The 14,466-nt window shown below is 40.3% G+C and overlaps 1 protein-coding gene across 6 annotated transcripts in view; it reads right to left on the bottom strand.

Annotated features, from left to right (window-relative positions):
* PTPRK (protein tyrosine phosphatase receptor type K) overlaps positions 1-14,466 on the bottom strand; it is an 865,926-nt gene that overhangs the window by 258,236 nt on the left and 593,224 nt on the right. For all 6 annotated transcript variants that reach the window (XM_053710702.1, XM_053710703.1, XM_053710705.1 and 3 more), the window contains exon 8: positions 7,979-8,281. In XM_053710702.1, the coding sequence (XP_053566677.1) occupies positions 7,979-8,281 (303 nt within the window). The remainder of the gene's footprint in view (positions 1-7,978; positions 8,282-14,466) is intronic.

Here is a 14,466-nt window from a genome sequence, read left to right as displayed (position 1 = left end):
AAACAGGGCGGGCCGTGGACTGACTACACTACAGGAGAAAGGAATTTATCAGGTAAGCATAAATTATGTTTTCTCCTGTTAAGTGTAGTCAGTCCACGGGTCATCCATTACTTATGGGATACCAATACCAAAGCTAAAAGTACACGGATGACGGGAGGGACAGGCAGGATCTTTACACGGAAGGAACCACTGCCTGAAGAACCTTTCTCCCAAAAACAGCCTCCGAAGAAGCAAAAGTGTCAAATTTGTAAAATTTGGAAAAAGTATGAAGAGAAGACCAAGTTGCAGCCTTGCAAATCTGTTCAACAGAGGCCTCATTCTTAAAGGCCCACGTGGAAGCCACAGCTCTCGTAGAATGAGCTGTAATTCTTTCAGGAGGCTGCTGTCCAGCAGTCTCATAGGCTAAACGTATTATGCTACGAAGCCAGAAAGAGAGAGAGGTAGCAGAAGCTTTTTGACCTCTCCTCTGTCCAGAATACACGACAAACAGGGAAGAAGTTTGGCGAAAATCTTTAGTTGCCTGTAAATAAAATTTCAGGGCACGGACTACGTCCAGATTGTGCAGAAGACGTTCCTTCTTTGAAGAAGGGTTAGGGCACAATGATGGAACAACAATCTCTTGATTGATATTCCTGTTAGTGACTACCTTAGGTAAGAACCCAGGTTTAGTACGCAGGACTACCTTGTCTGAATGAAAAATCAGATAAGGAGAATCACAATGTAAGGCCGATAACTCAGACTCTTCGAGCCGAGGAAATAGCCATTAAAAACAGAACTTTCCAAGATAACAGCTTGATATCAATGGAATGAAGGGGTTCAAACGGAACACCTTGTAAAACGTTAAGAACTAAGTTTAAGCTCCACGGTGGAGCAACAGTCTTAAACACAGGCTTAATCCTGGCCAAAGCCTGACAAAAAGCCTGAACGTCTGGAACCTCTGACAGACGTTTGTGTAAAAGGATGGACAGAGCTGAGATCTGTCCCTTTAAAGAACTTGCAGATAAACCCTTTTCTAAACCTTCTTGTAGAAAAGACAATATCCTAGGAATCCTAACCTTACTCCATGAGTAACTCTTGGATTCACACCAGTGTAAGTATTTACGCCATATTTTATGGTAAATTTTCCTGGTAACAGGTTTCCTAGCCTGTATTAAGGTATCAATTACTGACTCCGAAAATCCACGCTTTGATAAAATCAAGCGTTCAATCTCCATGCAGTCAGCTTCAGAGAAATTAGGTTTTGATGTTTGAAAGGACCCTGAATTAGAAGGTCCTGTCTCAGAGGCAGAGACCAAGGTGGACAGGATGACATGTCCACTAGATCTGCATACCAGGTCCTGCGTGGCCATGCAGGCGCTATTAGAATCACCGATGCTCTCTCCTGTTTGATCCTGGCAATCAATCGAGGAAGCATCGGGAAGGGTGGAAACACATAAGCCATCTTGAAGGTCCAAGGTGCTGTCAGAGCATCTATCAGAACCGCTCCCGGGTCCCTGGACTTGGACCCGTAACAAGGAAGCTTGGCGTTCTGGCGAGACGCCATGAGATCCATATCTGGTCTGCCCCAACGCCGAAGTATTTGGGCAAAGACCTCCGGATGAAGTTCCCACTCCACCGGATGAAAAGTCTGGCGACTTAGGAAATCCGCCTCCCAGTTCTCCACGCCTGGGATGTGGATCGCTGATAGGTGGCAAGAGTGAGACTCTGCCCAGCGAATTATCTTTGAGACTTCCATCATCGCTATGGAACTCCTTGTCCCTCCTTGATGGTTGATGTAAGCCACAGTCGTGATGTTGTCCGACTGAAACCTGATGAACCTCAGAGTTGCTAGCTGAGGCCATGCTAGAAGGGCATTGAAAACTGCTCTTAATTCCAGAATGTTTATAGGAAGAAGACTCTCCTCCTGAGTCCATGATCCCTGAGTCTTCAGGGAATTCCAGACAGCGCCCCAACCTAGCAGGCTGGCGTCTGTTGTTACAATCGTCCAAACTGGTCTGCTGAAGGGCATCCCCTTGGACAGATGTGGCCGAGAGAGCCACCATAGAAGAGAATTTCTGGTCTCTTGATCCAGATTCAGCATAGGGGACAAATCTGAGTAATCCCCATTCCACTGACTTAGCATGCACAATTGCAGTGGTCTGAGATGCATGCGTGCAAAGGGAACTATGTCCATTGCCGCTACCATTAAACCGATTACCTCCATGCATCGAGCCACTGACGGGTGTGGAATGGAATGAAGGACACGGCAAGCATTTAGGAGTTTTGTTAACCTGTCCTCTGTCAGGTAAATTTTCATTTCTACCGAATCTATAAGAGTCCCTAAGAAGGGAACTCTTGTGAGTGGCCATAGAGAACTCTTTTCTTCGTTCACCTTCCACCCATGTGACCTTAGAAATGCCAGTACTAACTCTGTATGAGACTTGGCAGCTTGGAAACTTGACGCTTGAATCAGAATGTCGTCTAGGTATGGAGCTACCGATATTCCTCGCGGTCTTAGTACCGCCAGAAGAGAACCCAGAACCTTTGTGAAGATTCTTGGAGCAGTAGCTAACCCGAAGGGAAGAGCTACAAACTGGTAATGCCTGTCTAGGAAGGCAAACCTTAGGTACCGGTAATGATCCTTGTGAATTGGTATGTGAAGGTACGCATCCTTTAAATCCACTGTGGTCATGTACTGACCCTTTTGGATCATGGGTAAGATTGTCCGAATAGTTTCCATTTTGAACGATGGAACTCTTAGGAATTTGTTTAGGATCTTTAAATCCAAGATTGGTCTGAAGATTCCCTCTTTCTTGGGAACCACAAACAGATTTGAGTAAAACCCTTGTCCTAGTTCCGACCGCGGAACCGGATAGATCACTCCCATTAGTAACAGATCTTGTACACAGCGTAGAAACGCCTCTTTCATTATCTGGTTTGTTGACAACCTTGAAAGATGAAATCTCCCTTTTGGAGGAGAAGCTTTGAAGTCCAGAAGATATCCCTGAGATATGATCTCTAACGCCCAGGGATCCTGGACATCTCTTGCCCAAGCCTGGGCGAAGAGAGAAAGTCTGCCCCCCACTAGATCCGTTTCCGGATCGGGGGCCCTCACTTCATGCTGTCTTAGGGGCAGCAGCAGGTTTTCTGGCCTGCTTGCCCTTGTTCCAGGTCTGGTTAGGTTTCCAGCCCTGTCTGTAGCGAGCAACAGTTCCTTCCTGTTTTGGAGCGGAGGAAGTTGATGCTGCTCCTGCCTTGAAGTTGCGAAAGGCACGAAAATTAGACTGTCTAGCCCTTGGTTTGGCTCTGTCTTGAGGCAGGGCATGGCCCTTACCTCCAGTAATGTCAGCGATAATTTATTTCAAACCGGGCCCGAATAAGGTTTGCCCTTTGAAAGGTATGTTGAGCAATTTAGATTTAGAAGTCACATCAGCTGACCAGGATTTAAGCCACAGCGCTCTGCGCGCCTGAATGGCGAATCCGGAGTTCTTCGCCGTAAGTTTAGTTAAATGTACTACGGCATCAGAAATAAATGAATTAGCTAGCTTAAGGACTCTAAGCTTGTCTGTAATCTCATCCAATGTAGCTGAGCTAATGGTCTGTTCCAGAGACTCAAACCAGAATGCCGCCGCAGCCGTGACAGGCGCAATGCATGCAAGAGGTTGCAATATAAAACCTTGTTGAACAAACATTTTCTTAAGGTAACCCTCTAACTTTTTATCCATTGGATCTGAAAAAGCGCAGCTATCCTCCACCGGGATAGTGGTACGCTTAGCTAAAGTAGAAACTGCTCCCTCCACCTTAGGGACCGTCTGCCATAAGTCCTGTGTGGTGGCGTCTATTGGAAACATTTTTCTAAATATAGGAGGGGGTGAGAAAGGCACACCGGGTCTATCCCACTCCTTGTTAACAATTTCTGTAAGCCTTTTAGGTATAGGAAAAACGTCAGTACACGTCGGTACCGCAAAATATTTATCCAGCCTACATATTTTCTCTGGGATTGCAACCGTGTTACAATCATTTAGAGCCGCTAATACCTCCCCTAGTAGCACACGGAGGTTCTCAAGCTTAAATTTAAAATTTGAAATGTCTGAATCCAGTTTATTTGGATCAGATCCGTCACTCACAGAATGAAGCTCTCTGTCTTCATGTTCTGCAAATTGTGACGCAGTATCAGACATGTCCCTAGTATTTTCAGCACACTTTGTTCTCACCCCAGAGTGGTCGCGTTTACCCCTAAGTTCTGGCAATTTAGATAAAACTTCAGTCATAACATTAGCCATGTCTTGCAAAGTGATTTGTAAAGGGCGCCCTGATGTACTTGGCGTCACAATATCACGCACCTCCTGAGCGGGAGATGCAGGTACTGACACGTGAGGAAAGTTAGTCGGCATAACTTCCTCCACGTTGTCTGGTGAAATTTTCTTTACATGTACAGATTGGCTTTTACTTAAAGTACCATTAATACAATTAGTACACACATTTCTATTGGGCTCCACATTGGCCTTTGAACATATTGCACAAAGAGATTCCTCTATGTCAGACATGTTTAAACAAACTAGCAATTAAACTAGCAAGTTTGGAAAACACTTTTCAAAGAATTTACTTTCAAAATAAAAAACGTTACTGTGCCTTTAAGAAGCACACAAAACTGTCACAGTTGAAATAACAATGAACCGGATTAGTTATAGAGACTAAATTTTCACATTAAATCTATTAATATAGCCAAGGATTGCACCCACTAGCAAATGGATGATTAACCCCTTAATAACAAAAAATGGATAAACAATAAAATATATACGTTTTTATCACAGTCAAAGCACAGTCTCACAGGTCTGCTGTGAGTGATTACCTCCCTCAAAACTAGTTTTGGAGACCCCTGAGCTCTGTAGAGACGTCCTGGATCATGCAGGGAGAACAGGAAGACTTGTGACTGAATTTCTGCTGCGCAGTAAAAGCGCCAAAATAGGCCCCTCCCACTCCTAATACAACAGTGGGGAAGCTTACTAAACTGATTTTATACAAAACAAACGACAGCCATGTGGAAATTAATGCCCATCAAAAAGATTTTCACCAAGTACCTCAGAGAAAAAACGATTAACATGCCAGTAAACGTTTTAAATATAAATATATGAAATGTTCATAAAAAGCCTGTTGCTAGTCGCTTTCACTGCATAAAGGCTAAAGTTATATATGTACAGTATTTTCTTAGTGAAGTGCCATTCCCCAGAAATACCTCAGTGCAAACATACACACATATCAGCCTGATACCAGTTACTACTACTGCATTTAAGGCTGTACTTACATTACATCGGTATTAGCAGTATTTTCTCAGTCAATTCCATTCCTTAGAAAATAATATACTGCAACATACCTCCTTGCAGGTGAACCCTGCCCGCTGTCCCCTGTTCTGAAGTACCTCTCTCCTCAGAATGGCCGAGAACAGCAAATGGATCTTAGTTACGTCCGCTAAGATCATACACAACTCAGGTAGATTCTTCTTCTAATGCTGCCTGAGAAAAAACAACACACTCCGGTGCTGTTTAAAATAACAAACTTTTGATTGAAGAATAAAAAACTAATTTTAATAACCACAGTCCTCTCACACGTCCTATCTATTAGTTAGGTGCAAGAGAATGACTGGGTATGACGTAGAGGGGAGGAGCTATATAGCAGCTCTGCTTGGGTGATCCTCTTGCACTTCCTGTTAGGGAGCAGATAATATCCCATAAGTAATGGATGACCCGTGGACTGACTACACTTAACAGGAGAAAACAAGGAGAATCTCAGGACATGAGAAATGTGGCTATGAATTTTACCATTTTTTTTTTTTTTAAATCATTGAAACATGGAGGACCTAGAAGACACAATGTCATAAAGACTTCATAATTTTAGGATATCAGGGGTTACATTTTTTTTTTCTCTTTGCGTTTTCTTCTCTGCTATTTACAACTCTGTACCAGAACTATCTAAAAAGTCAAACTTATGGGACCACTGATTTTACAACCTACATATAGTTCAGCAAGATACAAGGGGGTCAATTATGTAGTCAAAGATGTCAACCCAGAGTGACAGAAAATAGTGGCCCTTATCAAGACACTAACCTGAGGTTGAACAGAGGTGACACTCTAGGATATCTTAAGACATGTTTTAATCAATTTATGTTACTGGATGACCAAATATATTATGTTTGGTATCAACAAAAACCCCATGATATTACAATGGGATTGCTTATAAGTATATGTGTACTGTATTTACATAACAAATATTATAAATTATCCTATAACTTCAGCCAGGATTTGCAATTTAGTTTTATGGTGTGCATAAAAACAATATATGGCTACCACCCTTGCAAATTTTGGAAGATGCCTGGTCAGAATTTTTTATTTTTTTTTAATGGTAAATTTAGCAAAATAATGTAATTATACATGGTAGGCAGCGCAAAACAACGTGACTATCTATTCTTTGCGACAGATATCTAAGCTAGAGCAGTATTATGTTCTGTTATATTTTCTAATTTTTGTTTTAAAAACGGTTGCTTTAGTGTTTATCTGTGTTTGTTAATGCACTGTGACACATTATTAAATGCACCTTTATTAAGTTTTAGTCTTTGTTGAACCACATAACCAAAGTGACTAGTAATAACAGTATTGTGTTTTTAGACTGATTTTTGCAAAACTGTGTTTGGGAATTTTTAAATCTGTTAGTCTGAGTTTTTCCTTAGGATTTCCCATATAATAATCTTAAGGTGATGGAAGTATATATAGTTTAGTCTGGTTGGCATTAAAGGGGAGTTTGGGCATTTTTCTGGGTTTAGTACAGGCTGTAGAAAGTTTGTTAACCCTTGCACCCACTGAACTAAGTACCAGGCTTGCCTAAAGTGGCTAGACTGTGACTAACTGGTTAAGGTGGAAAGGGTCAGTTAACCTGTTGTGACTAACTATTGATAATCGCTGGGTTGGTTAAACCCTGTACATCAGTCACAGAGTAACCTAATTGTTAGGAATTATTGTTAGCATAAGTAGCGCCATCTTGTTCTTGGGCGCCATTTTGTCTTCTGCATCCATCTTGTAATGATTAATCTTTTTCATAATGGGTTATTCTGTAGTGAGAAATATATGCTTGTCATTTTACTCTGCAAAGCTAGCTAACCTTGTAGATGTCCCTGGCACTAGTCCTGGAGGGTACTATCTCTATAAGATGTTCAAACGACCTTGTTGTTCTCGCAGATGCATTGCTTATTAGGACTATAGATATTGTTTAGAGCTAGTGAATTTACAGAATAACACTGTGTATAACTGTGTAAAATGACGTGGCCATAACGTGTCATCAAGTTAACCCTGTACACTGTAATTGGTGCCCATAAGACATGTTGTGTGTCTTTCAATAAAGAAGAATAGTTTTGGATCATTGCTGCGTGGTCTGAGTCTGTTCTAAGGATATCCTTATCAGATAATCTACGTCTGCTTCAGGTGGTACAGTGGGCCCGAGGCTTCGGCCTGACCTGACACTCCCCCCATGAAACCAACACCTTACACTAATATACTGCAAAACTGCTAAAATTAATGGCGGGCAACATGAAGCACTCAGATGCTTCTTAACCTCGAGTAGTACATGATGACCCATTTTTATACCGAGAGATCACATTATGCCAGTAAATGTACACCCCTTGTCTACAAATTAATTTACTGACCACCATTATTATGATGGATTATAATGGTTTTGCTGTGGGTTATGGGATATATGTATTAAGCAGCTTGAAGGAGTTAGTAGTGTGATACTGCTTAGCTATCCATGGACTAAATATAGTAGATAATGAGCACAACCTCATACTGAATTCCCAAGTGTTCCCACATATTCAGCTGTAGCAGTTAATATAGTTAGCTATATATCTAGTGCCCCCCACAAAACATCATATTTGCATAATTGATAATACTGATGAAGTACAGAACAAATAGGTATACAGAATATGGAGGTCAACAATGTACTGTATACAAACCATCTTCGTCTGTCTGGATTATGGTTTCTTCACTTTCCTTCCTTCCCTCTGGGTTTGTTAGGATCATCTTGAGGCTAACATTTGTGTAAGGGGGCAGTTTGTCCACAACATGCTGAGGAGCCTTTGGATCCATGTCCAGACAGTCAGCCTTGTTCATATTGTGACCTTTATAGTAGTGATAACAAATTGTCACATTGAAGGTGTGGCAGCGTGTGATATTGTAGCCAAGAGACTCCCAGTCAACAGCAATGCGCCTTGACTGAATTTCTGCAATCTTCAAGGTTTTGGGTGTCCTCATTGGTTCTACAACAGATAAAATAACAGAACATAAATAATAAAAACGATAACGTAACCTCACTAACCACTAAAGACAAATTACATGTATTCATAACATTACAATTCTAGTTCTGACTGTGCATTTTTCATAACCTGGATCTGTATTTTTTTTATTAGAATCTTTGTTCAACATAGCTTTTTTTCCATTAAAAGGCATATGAAACCCAAACATTTTCTTTCATGATAGAGCAAGCAATTTTAAATAAAAACTCCAATTTACTTATCAAATTTGCTTTTATCTCTTGATATTCTTTGATGCAGATCATACCTGGGAAGGATCAGCAGCAACAAAGCACTGCTGGGAGCAAGCTATTGATTCGTGACTGCACATATATGCGTCTTGTCATTGGCTCACGTGATGTATTCAGTTAGCTCCCACAAGTGCATTGCTGCTCCTTCAACAAAGGATATAGGAGTATGAAGCCTTTAAATAATATAAGTAGACTGGGAAGTTGTTTAAAATTATATGCTCTGAATAATGAAATACATTTTTTTTGTATTTCATGCCCCTTTAATACTAAATAATTTACTCACATTCATACACGGACACCAAAAACTAGACAAGGGTACGGATGAGTATATATATATATTTTTTTTAATTATTATTTTTAGGACTGGGCGATATGGGGGGAAAACAATTGTGATTTTTTTTATTAAAAAAAACGCGATTGCGATTTAATCATGATTTTTTTATAAATTACTATAACACCTTAATTTTGGACTGGTGTTACTGTAGCATGAGAGTGGTCCATTGGAAATTAGCACCGACACGACACAGGCGTTTCTAATGTTTTAAAATGCACTGAGGTCCCTGGGAGGCAGCTTAGAAAGTGCATAATAAAGCGGTACTTTATTAGCGTTTTAGCCTCTCAGCTGCCTCCCAGGAACCTCAGTGCATTTTAAACATTAGAACAAGTTAATATTTTCCCTCAGATGTGAAGACGTGGGGCTCACAGGAACTGTAGTGATAGAACAGGAAGTATCATGATCCCACAGCACCACCTGTAATGAAAAAAACGGTGTTCTGTCGGTGCTAAATTCCGATGGGCCACTCTCAAGCTACAGTAACACCAGTCCACCAATCACCTGCTAGAGACACCTCTTTCCCAGTCTATGACCCGCCCCTCCTCCCGGGGACCATCCCCGGAATGCTGACTGCTCAGAGGGAGAGACACATCACGTGTGCGCTCAGGATCTTCTCTTCAGTCGCCGCTAAGCCTGTTCACATGGGGCAAGTGATGTCACTTCTGGACGGGGCTAAAAATCGCATACTCTCGCGGTCTTTAAACCGCGGTGATTAATCGCAGTTTAAAACCGCAACCGCGATTAAAAGTGCAGCATATATATATATATATATATACACACAGATATATATATATATATATATATATATATACACACAAATAGACACACATACATGCATATGCAATAACACACTGAAGATTTCTTTCTGGCAAAAAAAAATTCCGTCCATTTGACGGCCCCCTATATCTTGTGACAGACATCAGTCAATCACAGACTAGTATAAGTATACCCCGAGAGCTTGTGCAGATGCTCAGTAGGATCTTGTTCCCCAGAAAGTGTGTATATAAAATGACTGTGCAAAATTTGATAATGAAAGTAAATTGGAAAGAGTCTTAAAACTGCATGCTCTTTCTGAATCATAAAAGTTTTTTTGACTTTAGTGCCCCTTTAAGATCTAAAAATAGTTACTAAGCAACACAGGGCGATATATCTTTATCAAAATAAAATGTAATTTATATTTAGTGTAAGAAAATACTGAACTAAACAGAGAAGGGAAACACATAATACAGCCCAGAGGCCACATACAGTCCTACCAGAAAACAGGCATGAGCAATTAGTTACAGGAAAAGCAGTTTCACACTTTTCATTGGATAATCAATAGTGTTCTACTCAAATTTTCAACATTTGCTAAAAATACAAAGTTAAAAATGAAATCAAATGCATTAGGAAACAACTGAAAATGTGATTATGATCTATTTTGAGACATTAGTACAAATATGTGACTTGCCTTCCCAAGGTTGAGTGTCAGGTACAGAAGAACAAGGTGCACTGCTTTCAATGATGCAGACTATCTATGCCCAGATATAGGACCCTCAATGACCGAACACTACACTGATGTGCTGGAGAACACTGATTAAGCCTTCAATATTCTTATTTTAATCAAAAGACAATGACATTTTAAACAATTTTGAGATCTTTGCAAACTACAAACTGTTATATGCACCAATAAATTAAAAATTACATAAGTAATAAATACTTAAAATACATAAACTATAAATACATATGAATCCATTTATATTGTTAATACATAAAGTTAAACACAAACTACTTTTAATACTTTTGCTCCAAAAGTAACAAATATTCTTTTTTTTGCCATGTTTTGCTGTTCATGAAACTTTAGGACCTTTTTTGTTACCATTTGATAGACTAATCATGCAATCAGCTTTCTCATTTTGGCACCAATGCTCCTATCAATGCCCTGAAATGTTAGCAACGTGAGACAGACTGAAAAGGAGAAAAACATAATTTATGTAAGAACTTACCTGATAAATTCATTTCTTTCATATTAGAAAGAGTCCATGAGCTAGTGACGTATGGGATATACATTCCTACCAGGAGGGGCAAAGTTTCCCAAACCTCAAAATGCCTATAAATACACCCCTCACCACACCCACAAATCAGTTTAACGAATAGCCAAGAAGTGGGGTGATAAGAAAAAAAGTGCGAAAGCATAAAAAATAAGGAATTGGAATAGTTGTGCTTTATACAAAAAAATCATAATCACCACAAAAAAAGGGTGGGTCTCATGGACTCTTGCTAATATGAAAGAAATGAATTTATCAGGTAAGTTCTTACATAAATTATGTTTTCTTTCATGTAATTAGCAAGAGTCCATGAGCTAGTGACGTATGGGATAATAAATACCCAAGATGTGGAACTTCCACGCAAGAGTCACTAGAGAGGGAGGGATAAAATAAAGACAGCCAATTCCGCTGAAAAATAATCCACACCCCAAAACAAAGTTTAAATCTTATAATGAAAAAAACTGAAATTATAAGCAGAAGAATCAAACTGAAACAGCTGCCTGAAGTACTTTTCTACCAAAAACTGCTTCAGAAGAAGAAAACACATAAAAATGGTAGAATTTAGTAAAAGTATGCAAAGAAGACCAAGTTGCTGCTTTGCAAATCTGATCAACCGAAGCTTCATTCCTAAATGCCCAGGAAGTAGAAACTGACCTAGTCGAATGAGCCGTAATCCTTTGAGGCGGAGTTCTACCTGACTCAACATAAGCATGATGAATCAAAGACTTTAACCAAGACGCCAAAGAAATGGCAGAGGCCTTCTGACCTTTCCTAGAACCAGAAAAGATAACAAATAGACTAGAAGTCTTTCGGAAATCTTTAGTAGCTTCAACATAATATTTCAAAGCTCTTACTACATCCAAAGAATGTAATGATCTTTCCTTAGAATTTTTAAGATTAGGACACAATGAAGGAACCACAATCTCTCTACTAATGTTGTTAGAATTCACAACCTTAGGTAAAAATTTAAATGAAGTCCGCAACACTGCCTTATCCTGATGAAAAATAAGAAAAGGAGATTCACAAGAAAGAGCAGATAACTCAGAAACTCTTCTAGCAGAAGAGATGGCCAAAAGAAACAAAACTTTCCAAGAAAGTAATTTAATATCTAGAGAATGCATAGGTTCAAAGGGAGGATTTTGTAGAGCTCCCAGAACCAAATTCAAACTCCAAGGAGGAGAAATTGACTTAATGACAGGTTTGATATGAACCAAAGCCTGTACAAAACAATGAATATCAGGAAGATTAGCAATCTTTCTGTGAAACCGCACAGAAAGAGCAGAAATTTGTCCTTTCAAGGAACTGGCAGATAAACCTTTATCCAGACCATCCTGAAGAAACTGTAAAATTCTAGGAATTCTAAAAGAATGCCAGGAAAATTGATGAAAAGAACACCAAGAAATGTAAGTCTTCCAGACTCGATAATATATCTTCCTAGACACAGATTTACGAGCCTGTAACATAGTATTAATTACAGAGTCAGAGAAACCTCTATGACTAAGAATCAAGCGTTCAATCTCCATACCTTCAAATTTAATGATTTGAGATCCTGATGGAAAAATGGGCCTTGAGATAGAAGGTCTGGTCTTAACGGAAGAGTCCAAGGTTGGCAACTGGCCATCCGAACAAGATCTGCATACCAAAACCTGTGAGGCCATGCTGGAGCCACCAGCAGTACAAACGAACGCTCCTTTAGAATCTTGGAAATCACTCTTGGAAGAAGAACTAGAGGCGGAAAGATATAGGCATGATGATACTTCCAAGGAAGTGACAATGCATCCACTGCCTCCGCCTGAGGATCCCTGGATCTGGACAGATACCTGGGAAGTTTCTTGTTTAGATGAGAAGCCATGAGATCTATTTCTGGAAGACCCCAGATTTGAACAATCTGAAAAAACACCTCTGGGTGAAGAGACCATTCGCCCGGATGCAATGTCTGGCGACTGAGATAATCCGCTTCCCAATTGTCTATACCTGGGATATGAACCGAAGAAATTAGACAGGAGCTGGATTCCGCCCATACAAGTATTCGAGATACTTCTTTCATCGCCAGAGGACTGTGAGTCCCCCTTGATGATTGATATATGCCACGGATGTGACATTGTCCGTCTGAAAACAAATGAACGATTCTCTCTTCAGAGGAAGCCACGACTGAAGAGCTCTGAAAACCGCACGGAGTTCCAAAATGTTGATTGGTAATCTCGCCTCCTGAGATTCCCAAAGACCCTGCGCTGTCAGAGACCTCCATACCGCTCCCCAACCTGTCAGAAATGCATCTGTTGAGATCACAGTCCAGGTTGGAAGAACAAAAAAAGCCCCTTGAATTAAACGATGGTGATCTGTCCACCACGTCAGAGAGTGTCTTACAATCGGATTTAAAGATATTAACTGTGATATCTTTGTATAATCCCTGCACCACTGGTTCAGCATACAGAGCTGAAGAGGTCGCATGTGAAAACGAGCAAAGGGGATCGCGTCCGATGCAGCAGTCATAAGACCTAGAATTTCCATGCATAAGGCTACCGAAGGGAATGATTGAAACCGAAGGTTTCGACAGGCTGAAATCAATTTCAGATGTCTCTTGTCCGTCAGAGACAAAGTCATGGACACTGAATCTATTTGGAAACCCAAAAAGGTTACCTCCAACCATGTTCTTGAAGAAACGACACAAGTCGATTCGTATGAAATTCTGCTAAATGTGAAGACTGAGCAAGTACCAAGATATTGTCCAAATAAGGAAATACCACAATACCCTGTTCTCTGATTACAGATAGAAGGGCACTGAGAACTTTTGAAAAAATCCTTGGAGCCGTTGCTAGGCCGAACGGCAGAGCCACAAATTGGTAATGCTTGTCTAGAAAAGAGAATCTCAGAAACTGAAAGTGATCTGGATGAATCGGAATATGCAGATATGCATCCTGTAAATCTATTGTGGACATATAATGCCCTTGCTGAACAAAAGGCAGAATAGTCCTTATAGTTACCATTTTGAATGTTGGTATCCTTATATAATGATTCAATATTTTTAAATCCAGAACTGGTCTGAAGGAATTCTCCTTCTTTGGTACAATGAAGAGATTTGAGTAAAACCCCAGCCCCTGTTCCAGAACTGGAACTGGCACAATTACTCCAGCCAACTCTAGATCTGAAACACATTTCAGAAATGCCTGAGCCTTCACTAGATTTATTGGAATGCAAGAAAGAAAACAATTTCTTGCAGGTAGCCTTAGCTTGAAACCTATTCTGTACCCTTGTGAAACAATGTTCTGAATCCAAAGACTGTGAATCGATTTGATCCAAATTCCTTTGAAAAATCGTAATCTGCCCCCTACCAGCTGCGCTGGAATGAGGACCGCACCTTCATGTGGACTTGGGAGCTGGCTTTGGCTTTCTAAAAGGCTTGGATTTATTCCAGACTGGAGATGGTTTCCAAACAGAAACCGTTCCTTTAGGGGAAGGATCAGGCCTCTGTTCCTTATTCTGACAAAAGGAACGAAAACGATTAGCAGCCCTATATTTACCCTTAGATTTTTTATCCTGAGG

Source organism: Bombina bombina, chromosome 4, assembly GCF_027579735.1.
Source record: "Bombina bombina isolate aBomBom1 chromosome 4, aBomBom1.pri, whole genome shotgun sequence".
NCBI classification, from domain to species: domain Eukaryota; kingdom Metazoa; phylum Chordata; class Amphibia; order Anura; family Bombinatoridae; genus Bombina; species Bombina bombina.
Note: the sequence above shows the minus strand (reverse complement) of the source record. Positions and strands in the feature narration are given on the sequence as shown.